Source organism: Eleutherodactylus coqui, chromosome 5 (assembly GCF_035609145.1).
Source record: "Eleutherodactylus coqui strain aEleCoq1 chromosome 5, aEleCoq1.hap1, whole genome shotgun sequence".
NCBI lineage: Eukaryota > Metazoa > Chordata > Amphibia > Anura > Eleutherodactylidae > Eleutherodactylus > Eleutherodactylus coqui.
The window spans coordinates 107,457,266-107,477,404 of NC_089841.1; the positions used below are offsets into that span (position 1 = coordinate 107,457,266).

The 20,139-nt window shown below is 40.5% G+C and overlaps 1 protein-coding gene across 1 annotated transcript in view; it reads right to left on the reverse strand.

Annotated features, from left to right (window-relative positions):
- ARB2A (ARB2 cotranscriptional regulator A) overlaps positions 1 to 20,139 on the reverse strand; it is a 449,497-nt gene that overhangs the window by 144,102 nt on the left and 285,256 nt on the right. Inside the window, exons 9-10 of the mRNA XM_066602994.1 lie at positions 18,043 to 18,159; positions 1,708 to 1,792 (exon numbers count right to left, since the gene is read on the reverse strand). Coding sequence (XP_066459091.1) covers positions 1,708 to 1,792; positions 18,043 to 18,159 — 202 coding nt within the window. The remainder of the gene's footprint in view (positions 1 to 1,707; positions 1,793 to 18,042; positions 18,160 to 20,139) is intronic.

Genomic DNA, 20,139 nt, shown 5'->3' on the forward strand with positions numbered 1-20,139 from the left:
CGCAATGCCTGCTTAGGGGCAACATTTAGATACGGAGCCCATAGGAGGGCTCCGTATCATACGCAGAGAAATAGTGCATGCTGCGATTTATTTTTTTGCCATATGTAAACGTTGTGTCCACGTGCTTGTATACATTGAAGAATGAAAGTCCATTGATATGCGGTGAAAAAACGGCCGTGGACATTAACCCTTAGTCACATTTTGTTTTTTTAGGTCAGATGAGTCTTTTGCTTCCATGGCCAGAGACAACAAATATTACTGCATACTGTACATTACAACGTAATATTTAATGAAAAGCAATGTTTTTCCACTGTAGGGCATTGTTTCATGTAATACATAAAGTATATCCTTAGATCTGCCATCAAGGTCAAATCTAGTACAAAGTGTCAACGACTCTGGGAAAGCTTCTGGGCACGTCGTTTTCTGTAAGCTTTGCTTTTCTTTTCACGCCAACCACATGGTTGGCCATTAAGTGTAATGGGCCAACCATGGGGAATCGCAGAAAGCTGAATGGAGTCAAATGGTTTCCTAGAGAGGGTGCAAATATAGTGACTCCAGCCAACTGAACATTAATAACTTATCCTAGCACTATGCCATCAATGACTGTCATGAGATAACCCATTTAAAGTTTTATCGCAGGTGGATTGTAATGCCTTCCCACAAGTTTTCATAGGCTGTCCTAGTGCTACGGGTTTCAGATGGTGCCAATGTTCCCTTTAGGCCTCTGGCACGTTAGCTGTGATCATGTGTTGTGACCAAGAGGCTCAGGTGCAATTCGCATGGGACAGAACATTGACACTAGTCCGTATATTGACCGATTTATAGACACAGCATGTTGGCATGTCTTATTTCTTATCTGTGTGAAAAACATCAATGTGCATAGCCTCATAGGCCTATAGCGGGCCCTGTGCTGTCCATGGAGTAACATGGACATACGGTAGTATGCTGGAGGCCTGAAGGGGTTATCCTGAGACTTAATAAATAAAGTTGCTAAAAGCCGTGAATGCGGCGAAATAAACTATGCAGTTAACTATCCTGCTGCTCCAGCACAGATACTTTGGTCCTGGAGGCTCCAGGATGAATGATGTGACGCTCTGCATTCACATGACCACCACAGCCTATCACTGCCATTAACGGTAATACTGCCACATTCAGCAAGTGACCGCTGAAGCCACCGATTGGCCACATAAATGATGAAAGGCACGTGACTGCTGCAGAAGTTTCCAAGACCAGAGAACTGAATAGTTTGATGTTTCTCTTTTTCCTAATCGGTTTTTGAAAGTCTCGGAAAACCCTCTAAAATCCTTTTTTTTTTTTTTTTTTTAAACACAGGAAGATTCCACTGCCACGAAAAACATATAACAAAACACCACTTGAATGTACAGAAAACGTAACATTAATGCCATTCCACTAGTGAGAATGCCCATATGTATTTCCACAAGCTGCCTCAGACTGGCCATAATGGAAGAGGATATATCACCAACGCAGACCGCAAGATATCTGTCCCTCTTGGAAGCCATTGAGCACCCCACTATGCATTGCTGGAGTTTGCTATTGGCACATAAAAGCTGGATTGGTTTTATTACAAAGAAATTAATAATCGGCACGTTAACAGTAGAGTTTGCTCCTTACTGGACAGACAGCAAATGTATTTATTTACACCTGATGCCTAAATACTGCAGTACTGGAAAAGAATGAGAATTATACCTGCAGAAACGCGAGGGCAGTCCGGCAGCATCGATTCCACCGACGTGTCTAATGGTTCACTGCTGGATACCCAATTACAGCAATTCTGCAACGAGAAAACAGATAAAGCATAAATATGTGAAAAGATCCATACACCATAAGGGATATCTCCACTTTCACTGTCTAAGAAGACTAAGGTTCTACTATACATACAAGCACTTTCTGCTTTTTATGCAAATTTTTGAAAGTTGGTAGCTCAGCAGTTTGCATACAGTTTGAAAAATTAAACCAAATTTTTAAATAAATTAAATTAGCATTTTGGAAAACAATGACACACTGTGTTATGCCTAGCGCAACTCCTGACGGGGCGGAGCATGACACAGATGCTTAGAACGCTCACAATAGATGTTATGCACTGCAACTTTTAGCCCTGCACTAGGCATAACACAGTGAACTTTTCCCAAAGTGTCTCTTTAAAGTGTTTGTATTTGCCATAGTATGAGGTTCTACTGTTAGGATTAGGACATATGAAATGCATTACATACATTGCGGTTTATTTTCTTAGACATTCCAGTCTAAAGTAAAGGCCCTTTCAATCACAATGATTATCGCTCAAAATTCACTCAAAAGTCATCTTTTGAGCGATAATTGTTGCGTGTAAATGTGCGCCCATCGCTGACTTCAGGTCCGTATAAAATCCTCATCCCTTAGGACAAGAAAATAAGCTGGACCGCAAGCTGTTTTCTCTGCGGACAGCGCTGATAACATTCTTTAGCAGCTGTTAACAGCCACTGTCCTGCTGGAGAACAATAGTGATGTATTTAGAGATCAGACTACTCGCTGTTCTCTAAATACATGCAATGAAGTACTAAAGGGCTGATTTAGCCCATTAGTACCTATGCAAAATGATCACTCAAAACTGTCAATTTCTGACGAAATTTTGAGCGATCATCTGTGTGTATATGCCCTTAAGGGACCCACCCCAAGGGGTTATTGTTGCCATAGAAACCTATATAGAAGAAATGCACCAAAAATTGCGTCAAAATTTGGTACAGCAGAACTGAGCATGCTCACAGGGCACTAACTGATTGGAAGATGCTGCTAGAGTCAGAGACTAAACTGAGGAAATATGACTATTAACAAACTTCTCTCGAGCTCCATTCACAGACAGACATTATTTGCAAAGGGAAAGTAAAATGGCCGCTGGGGTAGTATGCAAGCTTTAAATATGAAAGACACTTGAGTTGTGTTCTACACTCTATAATAATATGAGACTGTATTGATATCAGTAGGGTGTTAATGATATTGCTCAGAAGGCCCTGTTATGTTATGGCCCTTTTACACTGGATGATTATCGTTCCGATTCCAGCTCTCCGACGGTAATCTGAATGATAATTGTCCCGTGTCAATGCTTGTCGCGAATTATCGAGAATAGTTCAGTTGTTGCATGCAGTAAACTGAATGACGTGATGTTCAGTGTAAACAGCAGTTGGTTACTTTTCAACAACTGTCTGCTTACAGTGAATGGAGGCCGGTGAGGGGAGAACGCTCACCGGCCCGCTCCACCTCCATGCCGGCAGCGCTGTGAGCAATGCCAACAATACTCCCGTGTAACAGCACAGGAGCGAGTATCACTGGGACGAGTGTCGGGCATCGTTTGCCAACAGCTCATCTGGTGTAAAAGGACCGTTAGCATGAATAGTACATTGTGCATACATAATCAAAGGTGGAGATTCAATTGCTTACTCATGGCTAGACTATTGTTCACTTTTTTTCTCTGAGTCCTTAAATAAACATAACATACAGTACTTTGGTTACTCCATTTGCTGTGTTGTATCCCGGTACCTGGGCACCTACCACGTGACCCGTTACACTACTGTACACCACTGAGTGATTGGCAGCAGCGGTTATGTGGGTATATGGGCACATCACTGCTGCAGCCATGAAAATAGAGCCTGACAGGGAGGTACAGCGCAGCGGTGCTGAAGTGACAACAGATCACATAGGTAAGTACAGCATAGTTTTTATGTAACCCCTTTTTGAAAAAACTCAAACAACCCCTTTAATTTATACATGTGTTTCAGACCATCTCAGTGCTGTCAGTTACATGCCATAAAATACACATATCAGCTTGGAACTACTACCCACACATAGGGGGTGCAGTTTGGAAGAAGGTAGCTAGGCATGGCTACCAGGAGGAGGTGCCAACAAGCCACTCTGTCTTGTAATGGGCTAGGACAAGTAAACTGAATCTTTCCCCTCTACGGAAAAAAAGCCTCTGTATAAATGTGTGACAAGTGGTGCGTTTCCTTTCTTGTATATTATAGATGTTTGTTTTCATGTGTCTTTACATCATTGTAAAAATATGAAATATCCTTATTATTTTCCCTTGTCTTTTTCCATTCTCCCACTTGTGTGGCTCTCAGTCGGCATACGCTGTCAAGTTTCTAAATTATATTTCGCAAACAATGACAGAAATTGAACTTTAAATGTTGATGCATGTCAATAACTCCGAATCTAAAGAAGAGGACTGCAATGAATTATTCTTTTACTAATGTAAATGGGATTATAGGGCCATGTAAACACAACATCCTTGATTGACTGGTAAACATCCATCATAAAGTCTTAACAATAGAATAGAACATTCGACAAAAATCGCTCTGCCTACAACACTGACACGCTGAATCCCTTTACAGCTGAAACTTCTAGAAAAAAAACAAGGAAAAAACAAAAAACTGAAAAAAATAATCCTTCAAACTTCAAAATGTATCACTTTATTCTTTCATTCTGGATATCGTCTTTTTTATTTGTTATTCTTTTTTTGTAAATATGAAGAGAGATTTGACCCATCAATCATTTCTGCCAAAAAGAGAGAAAAAAGTTGATTGCCAGTCTGGTAAACAAGCCGGCATTGTGTATTTTTAGATGCCTGCTACCCTGCTTGTGCACCATGGAATCTATCTTCGACATGGAAAGATCCTTGACTGGTAGATCAAGTGTCTTATTGTATTTCCTTAATTCATTCTGTCTGGAAGAAGATGTCAGCTGTATAGCAGTGAGGAGAAATTTGAAAGCCTTGAATCCCCACCAATAATGGCCAAGGAACGGCGTTTTCAATAGATTTGTCAAGGCAACCTACTGTTCAGAGTCCACGGAGTGCAGCGAGGAGATAAAGAGAAGGTTGCTGTATCAGATTAGGTAGGGGGTGAGGATCACAAAACATTCTATAGATTGTTTTCTATTTATTTAATGTATTGAAAGAATATATATGTTCTCTAAATATCTATTTATTCATTTAATGAATTTATTGCATCTCTTGTACCTTTTGACATAATAGACTAAACTGAAAAGTACAATCCAGTTTTAAAAGAACGCAAACTCTAAAAAAAAAAATCCTTGATTGAAATAAAATTAATTAGATATATATTATACATACACACACATAGATATACATATGTATATTTTTTTGTATATACACACCTATATACATCCATCTATATCTCTCACGCAGAGACAGGCGTCCTAGAAGGATCTGGAAACGATTGCATCATATTTTAAGTACCTAAATTAGTATTGCCACTGACAGAATACTGTATCAGAGCCTTGTAAAACGCTATACATTAGCACACAATTAAGACATCTTTTATGTAAACCATGGCTTTGGCTTGGGAGGAAAATACTACAAGGAGTACTGTCAAGATATGCAAATGAGCGAGTGCCTTTATCATTCATCTCAGCTCCTCATACACTGAAAATCCATGACTTGTATGCTAGCTAAAAATAGGCCGCCAATGTTACAACAGAAAAGGTCTAGAACGACTCCCCCCCCCATCTTTCTGTAATGACAGCAATTAGAGAGTCAGACAAGCAGCTATTAGTTATATATTTTAAATATCATTCAATCTTTTCACACACCCCGCCCTGTTCATGATAAGACTAAAGGAATATCTGGCTGCTTGGCCTCACTTAAATGAGTCAATTAGAACTTTATATTATTAGAATGTAGCATTTACCAGACATGCAACACCTTAATGTATATTCGTATAGGCAATTAGAAATCTGCAGTAAGCATAGAATCCGGGGATAAAAGCGTGGCATAGCAAAAAAATTACCATATGAAGGGTATCCCAGTAGAGTAAAATAAGCAAAATAATTTGTTTAATGTGGTTGATTGCAGCATGATTTAGTCTCGTTCAACCTTTATTTCAGACTACTCCCTGGAACGGATTAACATATGAAAATCATTACTTCAGAGACTATCCAGGTCCTTAATTTGAAAATATTTAATTGTAAAAATTACTCCTTGAGCACTTAATTGCTTGTATACTCTCAAGTGACACTAGGATGGAATGGAAATTCCCAATAATCGTTATGGGTTATGACCCAACAGAGCCACTGTATGAAATATAAAAGGCATTAGAGGCCAGACCTAACGAGACTTCAACATAAAAATGTAGACCGAGCGTAACAATGTGTGGTGTTCATTACTCATACTAATAGGAAAGCTATTTATAAGACTGATAAGAATCATTCTACAGGCAAGAGAAACTATGGGTGATTATATGGTCCTCAAAAACATGAACGTCAGGGATTGTAGCAGTAGGGTTGGGGACAGGTGTATGTTTTAGAATACATACATGGATCCCTAAATTCTTCTACAGTTTTAGAAAAGACTATTTTGGAAAAGCGAAGCAGGTTTTGTGATCTGATACTACAATAACGGGAAGGGTCTCTACATAGACAATGGCCAACTCAACAGCTCACCGGCCTGGAGAATCTTGCAAGATCTGTGTAAATATGCCCGTACACCTTCACTATCTGCTGGCTATATGCTGGTTCACTGATTGGTATTTCTCCCTCATATGCATGAAAACTTGGATTGCCTGAGAGGTTGTGTGTCTTTAATGTGGAGTGTGGAGAAAGCGATAGGAGGATACCTGTTATTTCTGGGTAGGTGGGGGGGGGGGGGGGGTGTTAACAAAAGGATTGGCCAGTGGAATGCAACATGTCCGATCGTTACATTGTATGTCAGGGGAAAATCAGGAGTACCCCATACACATACAAGAGTCTTGCAAACCTGCCAAAATCAGAGGGTTTGGACAACTTTTGTTTATGGCGACTTTAAGACCAGGCTCATTATATTTTTAGTTTCAACGGGTTTTATTAAGATATTTTCAGAAGTGGTACAGGAACATAACATTCTGACGTCCCCATGCGGGGGGGTAATTACTACCTTCTTAATGTATACGAGATTTTAATACAACATTTTACTCCTAGTATAGAATATTGGGAGGGGGTGACAAAGGGTACAAAACAGGGGGTCGTCAAGGATCCAGATTCCTTGTGTAGCCTAGTAAAGAACTGCAGCTGGCTTCCAATGGGGAATTTTAAGTAGTTGAGAAAAAGTGAGGTAGTCCTGGGACTTCAAGATAGCCAATCTAGGGTTGCCACATAACTAGGAAATTTGTTAAGGTCCATCCTAATAGCATGGATCCTTTCGTATAGCATAGTTGTAGAAACTCCACTAATCACCTCTGGGGAAGAGAGGTTCGGTGATTTGCATCTCGAGGCGATGTGAATCCTTGCGGCCATACAAATAAACTGTGTAAGCTTATGAGCTCTGAATCTAATCCTAGGAGTGCGATCCCCAGGAAGAAGACCATGGGTGATTTAGGTATCGGGCCCACAAACAGCTGGTTTAGTAACTTATGAATCTGCATCCACAGTTTCTCCACCTCCGGACAGCACCACCAAGTGTGAAGAATACTGCCCAAAACCAGACAGCCTCAGAAACAAAAGCGGGGAGGAGGATGGGAACAGGTGGTGCAGTCTCTGTGGCACTAAATATGTGCTATGTAGGATTTTAACAGAGGTTTCCATGAGGGAAACCTGGTGGCTGCCCTTACTCATAATATTTTTGCTATGTTAGCTTTTAAATGAGCATCCTCGATACCAACATATTATAAAGCTGATCTATCCAAACTTGGATGGTCCTGATGTGGTGGCACAACATTCTAGGATGTAGTTTTATCATTTGATTCAGTATTTTCATGCAGAAAGCAATTTACAGAGGTTGCCTGGGATAAAGATATTGATGACCTATCCTCAGGATAAGTCATCAATACCTGATCAATGGGGGGGGGGGGAGGACCCACCATTCAGGAACCCACCAAATAGCTGACTGAAGAGACTACAGCGCTGGAGTACGTGCTGCAGCTTCTTCTTAGGCTCCAACATCACATTCATTGGTCACATGACCTGAGTGCAGCGGCACAGCTGCTATGAAATATACAGCGCTGTGCATGGTATGCCGTGAAGTGACAGCGTCGTGCACCCAAGTGTCACAGTCACTTCAGACAGCCTATTGGTGGGGATCTCGAGTGACCGACCCCCACTGATCTGAAAGTGATGACTGACGAAAGGTCATCAATATCTTACTCCCGGACAACCCCTTTAAGTGCAAGTAGGAGGTATAGAGAAAGCCCATGAGTCCTAGTTCCCCACCCATAAAGAGTGATACACAGTTTTTCTTGTAAAACAGGAAGAGCTATAAATCACTGTTTGGGAAGCAGGACTCATTGGCTTTCTCTGTAAGTCCTGACAGCATTTAAAGAACTTTAACAAGAAAAACAGTGGCATAACTATAAAGACTTCAGCAGTCGTTAAGAAAGATAAGAGACAGCAAGAACGAGGAGAGAAGCAAAATGCCCATTTTTTGTCTGATCTGGGGAATAATTTAGAGGTTGGTCTTAGGTCTGACTTCGGGAACTAATCTAGGATGTACATGCGGAAAGAGGTAGGACTTTCAAAAGTTTCTCATGGGACTTTACTCTTTACCCCTGCACAAAAATACTGTATCAAATCATAAGATACTATGCAGGAAATTTACTAAGCCTGGCATTTCCAACACTGGTCTTAGAATAATTCTCCCCAGCACGCAATGTACCTAATAAATGAAGAAGCGCACGCCATATCATGTATTAGGTGCATCTGGGCATCTCCGTGCATCCAGAAAGGAATGTACAACAGGTCCTATCTGGCGTACACTCCTGGCATAATTAATGTCCATATTCTGAAGCACTGTATTATCAAGGAGGCAACAAAAATTGTTGCAACCCCTAATGGAGGCTCAAGATGTGCTAGTGTAATTATTAGGATTCCAACATTATACTACAAAATTGCAACGGAAAGCCAATGTTACAGTTTAATCATACTTTAAAAAAGATGGAAGAAAAAGAAGTATTGACCCTGGATCGATATAAAAAATTTGCATTCAAAACAAAAGCAAAAAAAATTTGTAAAAGGTCTAAGATACACCGTGTATAGTGCAAACATCAGCTGGACCCCATCATAATACATAAAGCCCGTTTAATGAGGCTCTGATACAGATGAAAGGAAAATTAAGAAGGCTTCTGGTCTCATTGTTACCATTATAGGGGCTGGATGGGGATGTTGCCAAAGGGTTAAATGAGAATACAGAGAAGTTTTAGTAAATCAATGTTCATATAAAACCATTACAGTAATAGTTCTACAATTCAGACAGGTGCACAGTGTATATAATAGGAGCAAGTAAAACCTAGAAAACAATCTTAGGACTCGTTCAGGCATCTGCACAAAGCCGTGCGTCTTTTAGAACCATTGGTTCTCTATGGTGTGTTCACATGTCCGTGTTTTACAGGCATGCAAATGTGCGTACCTGCAAAACATAGAACATGCGTGCACCATAGGTCACGGGGAGTTCCCTCATCACTGAACACTGTGACAGCACTGTCACAGTGTTAAATGACAAGGGGACTCCCTGCGGGGAGTAAGGAACCCCCTGCCACAGCTGTCACAGAGCGCTGCCTGTGATTGGTCATAGCGCTCAGCCAATCACAGGCAGCGCTCAGCTGTCGTTCAATGAATGGCTGAGTGCTGCCTGTGATTGGCTGAGTGCTCAGGCAATCAGACACAGCCCTTTCAGCAGGCGGGGATTTTTAACGAGGCCTTAGGGGTTCCCTTATTGTTGATGTTTTACATTGCAACGCTGCATATTTGTAGTTTCATAATAATTAACCATATGTGACCCCCCCCAAAAAATGACATTATAGAGCCCTTTAGATTCAGGGACAAAAGCATACTGGGTACTCCTGGGAGATCAACTAATACTAATACATGGAGCAACTTAATATGGATAAAAGTGCTGCACAAAAACATAGTAAAAAAGTCAGGAATTTTTTAATAAATCGTATCAAGGGTTAAACAGTTATTGACACTGTACTCATATTTGCAATTTATATGGCCCTGTAATCTTATGTAGATGGCAGATTACATGAAAATGGATAATACCATGTTTCCCAGAAAGAAGACCTACCTCTAAAATAAGCCCTACTCTGATTTTCGCAGGGGGATGGGGGCTGAAATATAAGCCCCACCCTGAAAATAAGCCCAAGCTAAACTATATTAAAAAAAAGCAATACATTACCTAGCAGGCGCCATCCGGATGTTTCCCGCTGGTCTCCGGCACGCTTGCTTGCAGTCCTTAGCCGGCGAAAGCAGAGTGCTTCCTGGTAACAGGGTTCCTAAACCCCACCTCCAGCAAGCAATGGCTCTGGTTCTCTAGCGCCACAGTTGAGTCAATCAATGCAGCACATGATGAGCCAATGCAATGGCTCTGATTGGTTCTTCGAGCGCTGCATTGATTGGTTGAGCTGCGGTGCTCAAGAGCCAATCAGAGCCATTGCTTCCTGAAAGCGATCTTCTGTCAGCGTCTGAGGACTGCAAGCAAGTGCACCGAAGCTCCGGAGACCAGCAGGAGGGACCTAGACAGCACCTGCTATGAGAGTATAACATGATATCCCCTGAAAATAAGACCTAGCACCTCTTTTGGGGCAAAAATTAATATAAGCCAGGGTCTTTTTTTTCAGGGAAATACGGTAGTTGTTCTAGCATTATGGAAACTAATAAATGTGTCATCAGACAACATATTGTACATTAATATTGTATTAATCATTTATTTTAAACATTTTTAAAGAACCTTTTTATGTTATCGATGTTATAATTAGAGATGAGCGAGCGTACTCGCTAAGTCAAACTACTCGAGCGAGTAGCTGCCCGCTCATCTCTAAAGATTCAGGTGCTGGCGGGGGAGAGCGGTGATTTGTGGGAGTGAGCAGGGAGGAGAGGGGGAAGAGAGTGAGAGAGAGATCTCCCCCCGTTCCTGCCCGCTCTCCCCCGCCACTCCCCGCCGGCACCCGAATCTTTAGAGACGACCGGGCAGGTACTCGCATAAGGCACTACTCGCTCGAGTAGTTTGCCTTAGCGAGTACGCTTGCTCATCTCTAGTTATAATCCTATTAGGAAATCCTAATATCCTGTAGTTTTCACACTCACCACTAAGCCTAATAATAGTTTGATGCTTCCTGTTCAGTAGAGAAAACTTTTCAGTTGTCATCTTATCATCATCATCGGCAGAATAACACCTCCACAGGATCCGCCATTGACAATATGTGATGACTACAACTCACCTCCTTCCCATTCCTGCCATCTCTACATGTCAGAAACTTGTCTAAAACACTCTTCCATAGAACTCATCTCCTGTCCATTGTGTCTATGGCCCATGAGGCTACTGTAAAGATCTTTTGCAAATGCTGTTTTAACCCTTTGCAATCCACTGTCTGACGTCTAAAGACATTCTGATTAAAGGCTGCACAGCTTCCGATGTTGGAAGACATCCGGTAGGGTATTCTTACTGTATATTACTGTCCGCTCTGTTGTCAGGGCCCTCCAGCATGTCCAATACCGCAGTACTGGCTCTAGCTAGTAGGTGGCGCCATTGTATAATGGCAGAAAGAGAAAACCCCCTAGGAAACCCTGAATCCAAAATTGGATTGCAAAGAGTTAAGTGCAGCTCAAGCAAGATTGCCACCCCCATTGTCATGTCTCAAAAATAGAAAAAAAAATCTACAAATCAGAAAATAAAAACAGATTAGAAAAATGGAAAAGGTTTGACTGCTTTCAATTAGTAAATAAATCTAGGTGGTACATTCCCTTTAGGAAAAATGGACAACTGATGGATCAGTTCTGAATATTCAAAGAAGCAGTCCTTGCAGCCCTTTGAGTTCTTTGCACGTTGGGAGACTTAAAATTGAATGAACATGGTGTTCGCATGTGAAAATGGATCCAAAGTCTTCACATCCTGACAGAAAACTCTTGGTTGACAGGAATGTTAACTTCATGTGGTTTATGCAGACACAACTATGCTATCTGCGGAGTCTTATATCAAGATAATACACAGCACATGGCTGCAAAACCAGAAACCACACGTCTTCTTTCTTGTTAGCAAAATAGAAAATGTAACACACGTGCAAAACCAGAAGTGTATCTCACATTTGCATAAACAAGTGACATCTAATTCAAAGGAAGGTTAAGAATGTTAGAACCTGCGTACTGTATGGAAACCGAGGACAGACGTTTTACCTAAATGACGTCATAGGACGTACCAAATGCCAAGTTAACGGCAGCCAGATGACATACATGAGAAAGAAATGGAAGACTTCCTACAAACGCCATTATTTGCAGTCTCAGATGTATCAGTGAGCCTCTATATAATTGACCAATGCTAGAGCGATGATAAAATAAAGTGGAGCCAGAGCACAGCTTGCTTAGAAAAAAGGGGGAGAGGGGGGGGGGGGACACGTATGATCTAAGTGCAGAATTGTGGTGCAAATATTGACAACTTCAAACAGATGAAATTACAGACATGCTCCCACCTGAAGGAGTTGTACCATGTGTAGGCACAACTCTACTGTGGTGCAGAGTGCTAAGGCAGCAGAAATGCAGTCCTAAGCTCTTGCTCAGGACCTGAAGGCTGAGAGTTCAATCCCTGCATGGTTCAAGTAGCAGGCTCAAGGTTGACTCATCCTTCAGTCCTTCTGAGGTCGGTAAAATGAGTACCCAGCTTGCTGGGGGGTAATAAATAAAAATTACTTAAAAGTGCTGTGGAATAAGTTGGCGCAACCCAAATAACAAGATTTATTTTCTATTACGGTCTGATGGACATGTAATGAAGGAAACAAGGTCTGCAAGTCGAGCTTTCGAACACCAGTGACCTTCCTCAGGGCTCCTATCCAGTCCAGAACAATGATGGAGTCATAGAGGAAATGTTAGGTAATGTTGGTGCCTCAAGGAATGGAAAAGCGTCCAGGCTAGAGAAGCACTTCACCTGGGACAGTGACCAACCAGCAGCATATGGTAAGGAATAGAATAATAGAAAATACTAGTCTATGAAATAGTTTCAAATAGCCCTGGAGTGAGGAGTACTCGGAAAGGTGGACCATCCTGCATTTAGATATAACTCCTGTTTCTGGCAATAAAGGGGTGAAGATCCCCCTTTAATTTTAAAGTCCCTCTGGGTTCCACCTCCACCGTTCTCCATATGATATCACTAAAGGCTGGCTAAGAAGATGTGCAGATACTCTGTATGGAAACCCAGTTTAACATTTAGGCCTTAGTCGGACGGGCGTTTTTTCGCGCGATTTGCGGATCGCATGACGGATGCGCATCCGCAAATCGCGTGACCGGGGCCCGAAAATCGCCCGAAAATCTGCTCCTAGCCGTGTTTCATTAGAAACAGGCCGGAGCTGTCCAGCGTATTGCATTCAATGGAGCCGGCAATACAGCCGGCTCCATTGAAAGCAATGCGCTGCGGGCGAGTGTGGGATGAATTGTCGGGAAGGGCTTAAATATATAAGCCCTTCCCTGCAATTCATCCAGAAATGTGTTAAAATAAAAAAAATATATATACTCACCTTGTCCCGGTAGCCGGAGTTCAGCGCGTGGCAGAGAAGAATGATTTGTCTTCTATATGTTCTCAATGGGGTCGGCGCTGCTGCCGCCGGCCCCATTGAGCGCATATAGAGAAGAGAACGGGAATCGCAGATCGCAGATAGGTGCGATCTGCGATTTCTGTTCTATAATTTATCGGACGAGCGCATAAGAAGCGCTCATGTGTCCGATACCATTGCAAAGCAATGGTTTTAAAAAAATCGCCGGATGCATGCGCATGTGCAAATCGGGCGAAAAAACGCCCGTCTGACTAAGGCCTTAAGCCATATTTCTCTAATAGGGATGTTATGGCTGCCATGTTTCATATAATCAATTTACCGACAAGTGGATACCAAACATGCTTTGAAGGTATGCGATTCTGTTGGTTCTGGCAGTTGCACAGTGACAGGAGTGAATGCACTGTGTCTATGGTACACTCATGGCTTCAAAAATATAATTGCTGTTGAGCTGGGACCTTCGAATGCCCCATAATTCCCGTTATTAATTTTTTTCTTGTCCAATCTTAATAGTGGGAAATCGCAGTCAATAAGTCTGGGGAATGTGTATTGGGGAGACAGGGAGAAAATAGGATTTCATGCAAATGGATAATTTGGTTATCACTACTACAATGGTACAGGTGTGAAAAGCAGTTGAATGAATATTAATGAGCTCTGTTTGGCAGGAAATATACTAATGCATCTAAATCCACTCAACATTTTCACGACCAGAAAGGTGGCAAAGGTGGGTGACAATCTACTAGTCTATTTTCCTCATCACAGGAATGACCACTGCCAATTAAAAAACAGAGTACTGTTACAAGAATAAAATTGATAAAAATATTAACCTTATGTTAATTTTTGCAAGGCTATGTAAAGACTGTTTTCAAATAACATTGCGGATTTAATGAGACAACTGCTGGAGGACGTTGGAAAATGTAAACTGGGCAATTACATGTAATCGGAATATAGGTACGTTTTTATATATCATGTGGTGTAGAGTGTTAAGGCAGCAGAATGCAGTCCTTAGCTCTCGCTCATGACCTAAAGGTTGTGAGTTCAATCCCCACATGGTTCAGGTAGCCGGCTCAAGGTTGATGACTTAGCCTTCCACCCTTCTATTATTAAATAATAGGTATTAAATAATAAAAATTATTTTGCGCTGCGGAATAAGTTGGCACTATACAAATAACAAGCCCCTTTCCCTTAAGTTACTCATCCACTAAAAGTATGTACATTCAATGCATAGATAAGTTCAAAAAGTTCCGAAAGAAGAAAATCAATGTAAAAGCTTCCAAGCTGGAAGAAGAGCTAAAAGAATTAAGCTGTAAATATAAAGGGATGAGTATGAAGAGAAATGTAAATATCGTATTAAGCAAATATTCCTTCAAATATGAATAGAGTCTACCAGTTTTAGTTTTACATTTCTTTTTTTTAAATCCAAGCTGAGACTAATAACTTCTGTGGTATGAAGCAAAGATCATACAGAATATACTGGATGCAGCATGTGACCCAATTAAGATTACATTTTTATTTATATTTTGAATCTCAGAGGTCACTTAAAGGGACTCTGTCTGATCCAACACACTGACCGAACTGCAGGCGTCATGTTATAGAGCAGAAGCGGACAGATTTATATACAGTTTTATGGGGAAAGATTCAGTATAACTTGTATTTTATTCATTTATATCTCTGCACATTCTGAGCTGAACAGTCCAATGGGAGGTCCTCTCAGTGATTGACAGCTATATGTATGACTATACATACATGGAAAGCTGCCACATACTGATAGCTCCGCCCATTGGACTGTTCAGCTCAGAATGTGCAGAGATATAAATGAATAAAATACAAGTTATACTGAATCTTTCCCCATAAAACTACATATCAATCTGCTCAGCTCCTCCTACTATAGAATATTCTACCTGCAGTTGGGACAGTATGTTCGAACTAACAGACTCCCCTTAAAGATTTCCTCCAGTTTTAGCAGAAAAATGATTATAAGTGCAGTTCTCAATATAATCATTTTTTTCTAAATAACTATATTAAAGTACAGTATTTTGTGTCTAATCACAGCATAGACCAACAAAGGTCTGTGGTGTGCTGCCCTTAACAACAGAACAAGCTATAAAATTACATGAAATTATGTATTCTAAGATAGAAGGGCGGAAGCAGAACTGCTACAGAAAATGAATAACAAAATATTCTGGTTAAGAAATATGAAAAAAATTCTAAAGAAGAAAAAGTAGGGTAATAATAACCCTAACTTAGGGCAAAATGTATTTTTCAGATGACCGTTCAAAAAAAAAAACAAAAACCCCCCACAAATCTTGCAATGGACGATTTCTTTATAGAGGTTGTACAGGACTTTTGAGGCAGCTCAAAGTCTGACAGAACTGGAGTACTTCTTTTCGTGAAGTGGGTACCCCGCTCTATGCCTAAGAGTATGTGCGAACAGCGATTGTCTACTTGGGACAACCCGGTTATAGAAGTTGTCCTGGCCTTTTGAGTTTTTTTCTTTTTCTATCATCAGGATTGGCCATCAAAAGATGATCAGCGAGGGTCGGGTCACTAGCAATCATCTGATTCCTGGCCCCCCAAAATTCTGGACAGTGCAATTAGCAGATCAATGATAGCTGTGAGAGCAGGGTCCTCCCTTCACTAAAAAAAGCAGCTCCCCTTCTGGCAGACTTTAAGCTGGCCTTGTATTACAATGACAACAATTCATGCTGTTAACAATTAACTTGTGGTACTCCAGTTGTTAAAAAAATACAACCCCCTAGAACTTTATTTGTTTTCCCTAAACCTCTGAAGGATGCGGCCATTTAAAAACAAAAAATTAATTCTATCAACAACCCATATATTTTTGGCGACGTTAGCGGACAGAGGGCTTTTTGCACGGCAAGTTCTATTTTCCAGTGGTGCCATTTAACGTATCATATCACATACTGAAACACTTTTAAAAATGTCAGTGCAATTACAATAATACCAAAATTATTTTCAATTTTTTCGCTGTACTACTTAAAAAAATAAATGTTTTCTGCTGCCATCTTCTGACCAATATAACTCTAATTTTTGTTTCTGTAGCTCTGTGAGAGGTAATTTACTTGCAGGATGACCTGTGGTTTCTATTGGTACCATTTTGAAGTGCATATGATTTTGTGATCACTTTTTGTTAAAATTTTTCCTGCAGACAGGGTGACCAATAAAGCACAATTCTGGCATTGTGTATTTTTTTTTTGTGACAACGTTCACCATGCCAGACAAGTAAGGCATAGTCTGAAGTTTTACGGATGCAGCCACACCAAATATTTTCTTGTTTTGATTTTAAATTATAAAAATGGGATAAGAGTGTTTAAACTTTTATTACCATATATTCTCGAGTGTAAGCCTAGTTTTACAGCACATTTTTTTGTGCTGAAAAAGCCCCCCTTGGCTTATACTAAAGTCAGGGAAGGCTAAAAAAAACCCTCCATACTCACCTCCCGGCCGGTGTCTGTGTCTCCGGCGGAGATGCGGCAGGCTGCTTGAATTCTCTCCATTGTCATTCCCCGCCGTCCTCTTTACTCGGCTCTGTCATCCCCCGCTGTCAGCGCTGTGTAAGTAAGAGCTGTGATTGGATTGAGCGCTGGCCAATCACAGCCGGTGGTCGATCATTCACAGCCAGTCCAGCTGCTTTAGAATTCTCCCTGCTCAGCTTTCAAATCCCTGCCATCAGTGCTGTGTAAGTAAGCGCTGTGATTGGATTGAGCGCCAGCTGTGATTGGCTGGTGCTCAATCCAATCACAGCGCTTACTTACACAGCACTGACAGAGCCAAGCAGAGAGGATGGAGGAGGATTACAGCAGGGAAAATTCAAGCAGCTTGTCTTTACCTAGTATATACTTGAGTATAGCTCGGCTTATACTCGAGTCAATAAGTTTTCCCAGTTTTTTGTGGGGAAACTTATTGTCTCAGCTTATACTCGGGTCGGCTAATGCTCGAGTATACACGGTATCCTTTCTTTTTTACAATAGTGAAAAACTTCTTTTAAACTTCTTTTTGCTTTTTGTTAGTCCCTCAAAGGGTCTTGAACTTCTGATTGTTTGGTTGCATCTACCATATACTGCAATACATCAGTGTTGCAGTAAATGATATTTCCACAGGCATGTCTTAATAGACAGAAATACATGGTAGACAATGGAAGAAGGAAAAAACTAAAGAAATTACATGCAGAGCTATATGCCTTTTCATCAGCAGGTGTGAATAGAGGCCAGAAAGTGTGCACATTCTGGAGGTTTTCACCCCATTACTATGCTTCATGAATTACCCAGGGAATCCGTTATCTTTTCAACAAAAAAAACAAGACCCACCAATATTACATTTTTGCAGGAAGATAAAGCTGCTAAAAGAAAAAGCAGCATCACTTGCAAATAAATTTAGGTGCATGAAAGTTTTGGAAAAGAGGGTGAAATCTGAGGTTTCATTAAGAAAACTTGTTACTATGTGCATTTAAATATTCCATTATGTTTTCCTTTTCGCATCTTCACTCAACAAAAGACACAAAGAAAATTATTACCTCGCGCATCCACTCTCGAATCGTTTTATTGGCTTCCTGATGCCACACATTGTGAACGGAATCTGTCAGTGCTACAGCGGTGACCTTACTTTTCACATCAGCTTCACGCTGAATCATCTGTTGGGGAAAGAACAAAAACAGGTCTGAGAAACATATGCAAAACGTAGGATTTTAATCCAGCTGTGTTATAGATTGAGCAATTACTCAAAGTAGACTTCCTGTGTATGAGCCAACTTTGGTGGGATGCCTTTAAAGCTTTTACAAGTTTAGCAGTGCACTTTTTATTAGCAACTTCTTGAAGCCCTTTTCTACTTCTACTATAGACGTTCTATAGCAGAATTGACAAAACGCAGTGCTATTTAAAGTGAACCATTGCCTACGTAACAGGTACAGGAGAATTCAACAATCCACACGAGGTGCAAAATATAATAACTGAACGTTCTAATATAGTTCCAAGAGCATGGGCTTTTTTAAAAATAGCTGCACCTTCACAAATGGAAATGATGCCTGTGGGAGGTTTTTTGGTTATTTTACATGTGAATTAATGGTTTACCCCCAATAGTCACCTTAAAATTGGAAAAACCCACCTGAAAATGTCACTTCTTTATTGCACATTTTGAATTTATTAAGTAAACGTATTTGACAGAGAACTCAGTCGCCTTAAGTGCCGTTTTAACCCCTTAGTGACATAACTAATTTCAGCCTTTGTCTTTCAGTGATCATAACTTTTTTATTTTTTGTCATTGTAGCTGTGTAACTTGTATTTTGTGAGATTAGCTTCATTTTTTATAGGAACCAATTTTGGGTATGTATACAATAACTAAAAAAAAAATTATTTTTTTTGCTGGGAGCAAGGGGAAAAAGAAATTTCACCATAGTTTTTTTGTGATTTATTTTTATGGCTTTCACAGTGTGGTATAAATATTGTTACCTTTATTTTGTGGCCTATTACGATTATGACAATACCAAATGTATAGAGGTTTTATTAGGTTAGACCACTTTTGCACAATATAAACACTTTCTTTTTTTTTTTTTACAGAGCATGGAGAGCAGATTTCTATTACAGTAAGAAGAGGATAATTTTAAGATTTAAGCAAATAAACCAGCAGTGGGGAAAAAGATTATTGAGTTTCAATTCGCAGATCTACTTTAAAGGGAGTCTGTTGAATCGAACACACTGTCCAAATTGCAAGCAGCATGCTACAGAGCAGGAGAAGCTGGGCAGATTGATATACAGTTTTATGGGGAAAGATTCAATGTAACTCATAGTTTATTCATTTATATCTTTGCTCATCCTGAGCTGAATAGTTCAATGGGCGGTCCTATCAGTGATTGACAGCTGCCCCTGTATGTAGTCATAGCTGTCAATCACTGATAGCTCCGCCCACTGCTCAGAATGTGCAGAGATATAAATGAATAAAGTACAAGTTATACTGAATCTTTCCCCATAAAACTACATATCAATCTGCTCAGCTCCTCCTGCTCTATAATATGATGTCTGCAGTTTGGACAGCCTGATCAAGCTGACAGATTCCCTTTAAATAAGCCTGAAGTAATAATGAAGCTGCATGGGCAAGGCCAATGTTTTAGTTACTGCTCACAAGTCCTCAGAGGCAGTGGATACTGAACATTGCCTGTAACCTCCAAAATCACTTCAAAAAGGTACACATGGTAGTTGCTACAATCGGTTATTTTTTATAAATATAAGTCTTGAACAATTGCAATTTTCTAGATATAGACTAAAATCACTGATAACTAGAGTAGATTTGCAATGAGAGTGTTGGCACTAGCAATGAAACATTAATAAAGTTTTCACATTGGACCAGAGCACTGTAGAATAAAGTTGAGGTCATGCATGAAGCATTTGAACTGCCTTGCAGGACGCATCCCTCCCAAAACATTATCATGATACTAAGCAGGAGGGCAGTTTGTGCCCAGAATGCACTATGACAATAACACTATCACTCGGTACAACATAACCATGTAGTTACAGCACATCCTTGGAATGAAACCATGAGCTACATATGTTTTTGTGAGCCACAATGCAGGATTTGACATGTGTTAAACTGCTCAAAACATGTGCTAATAATGTTCCCA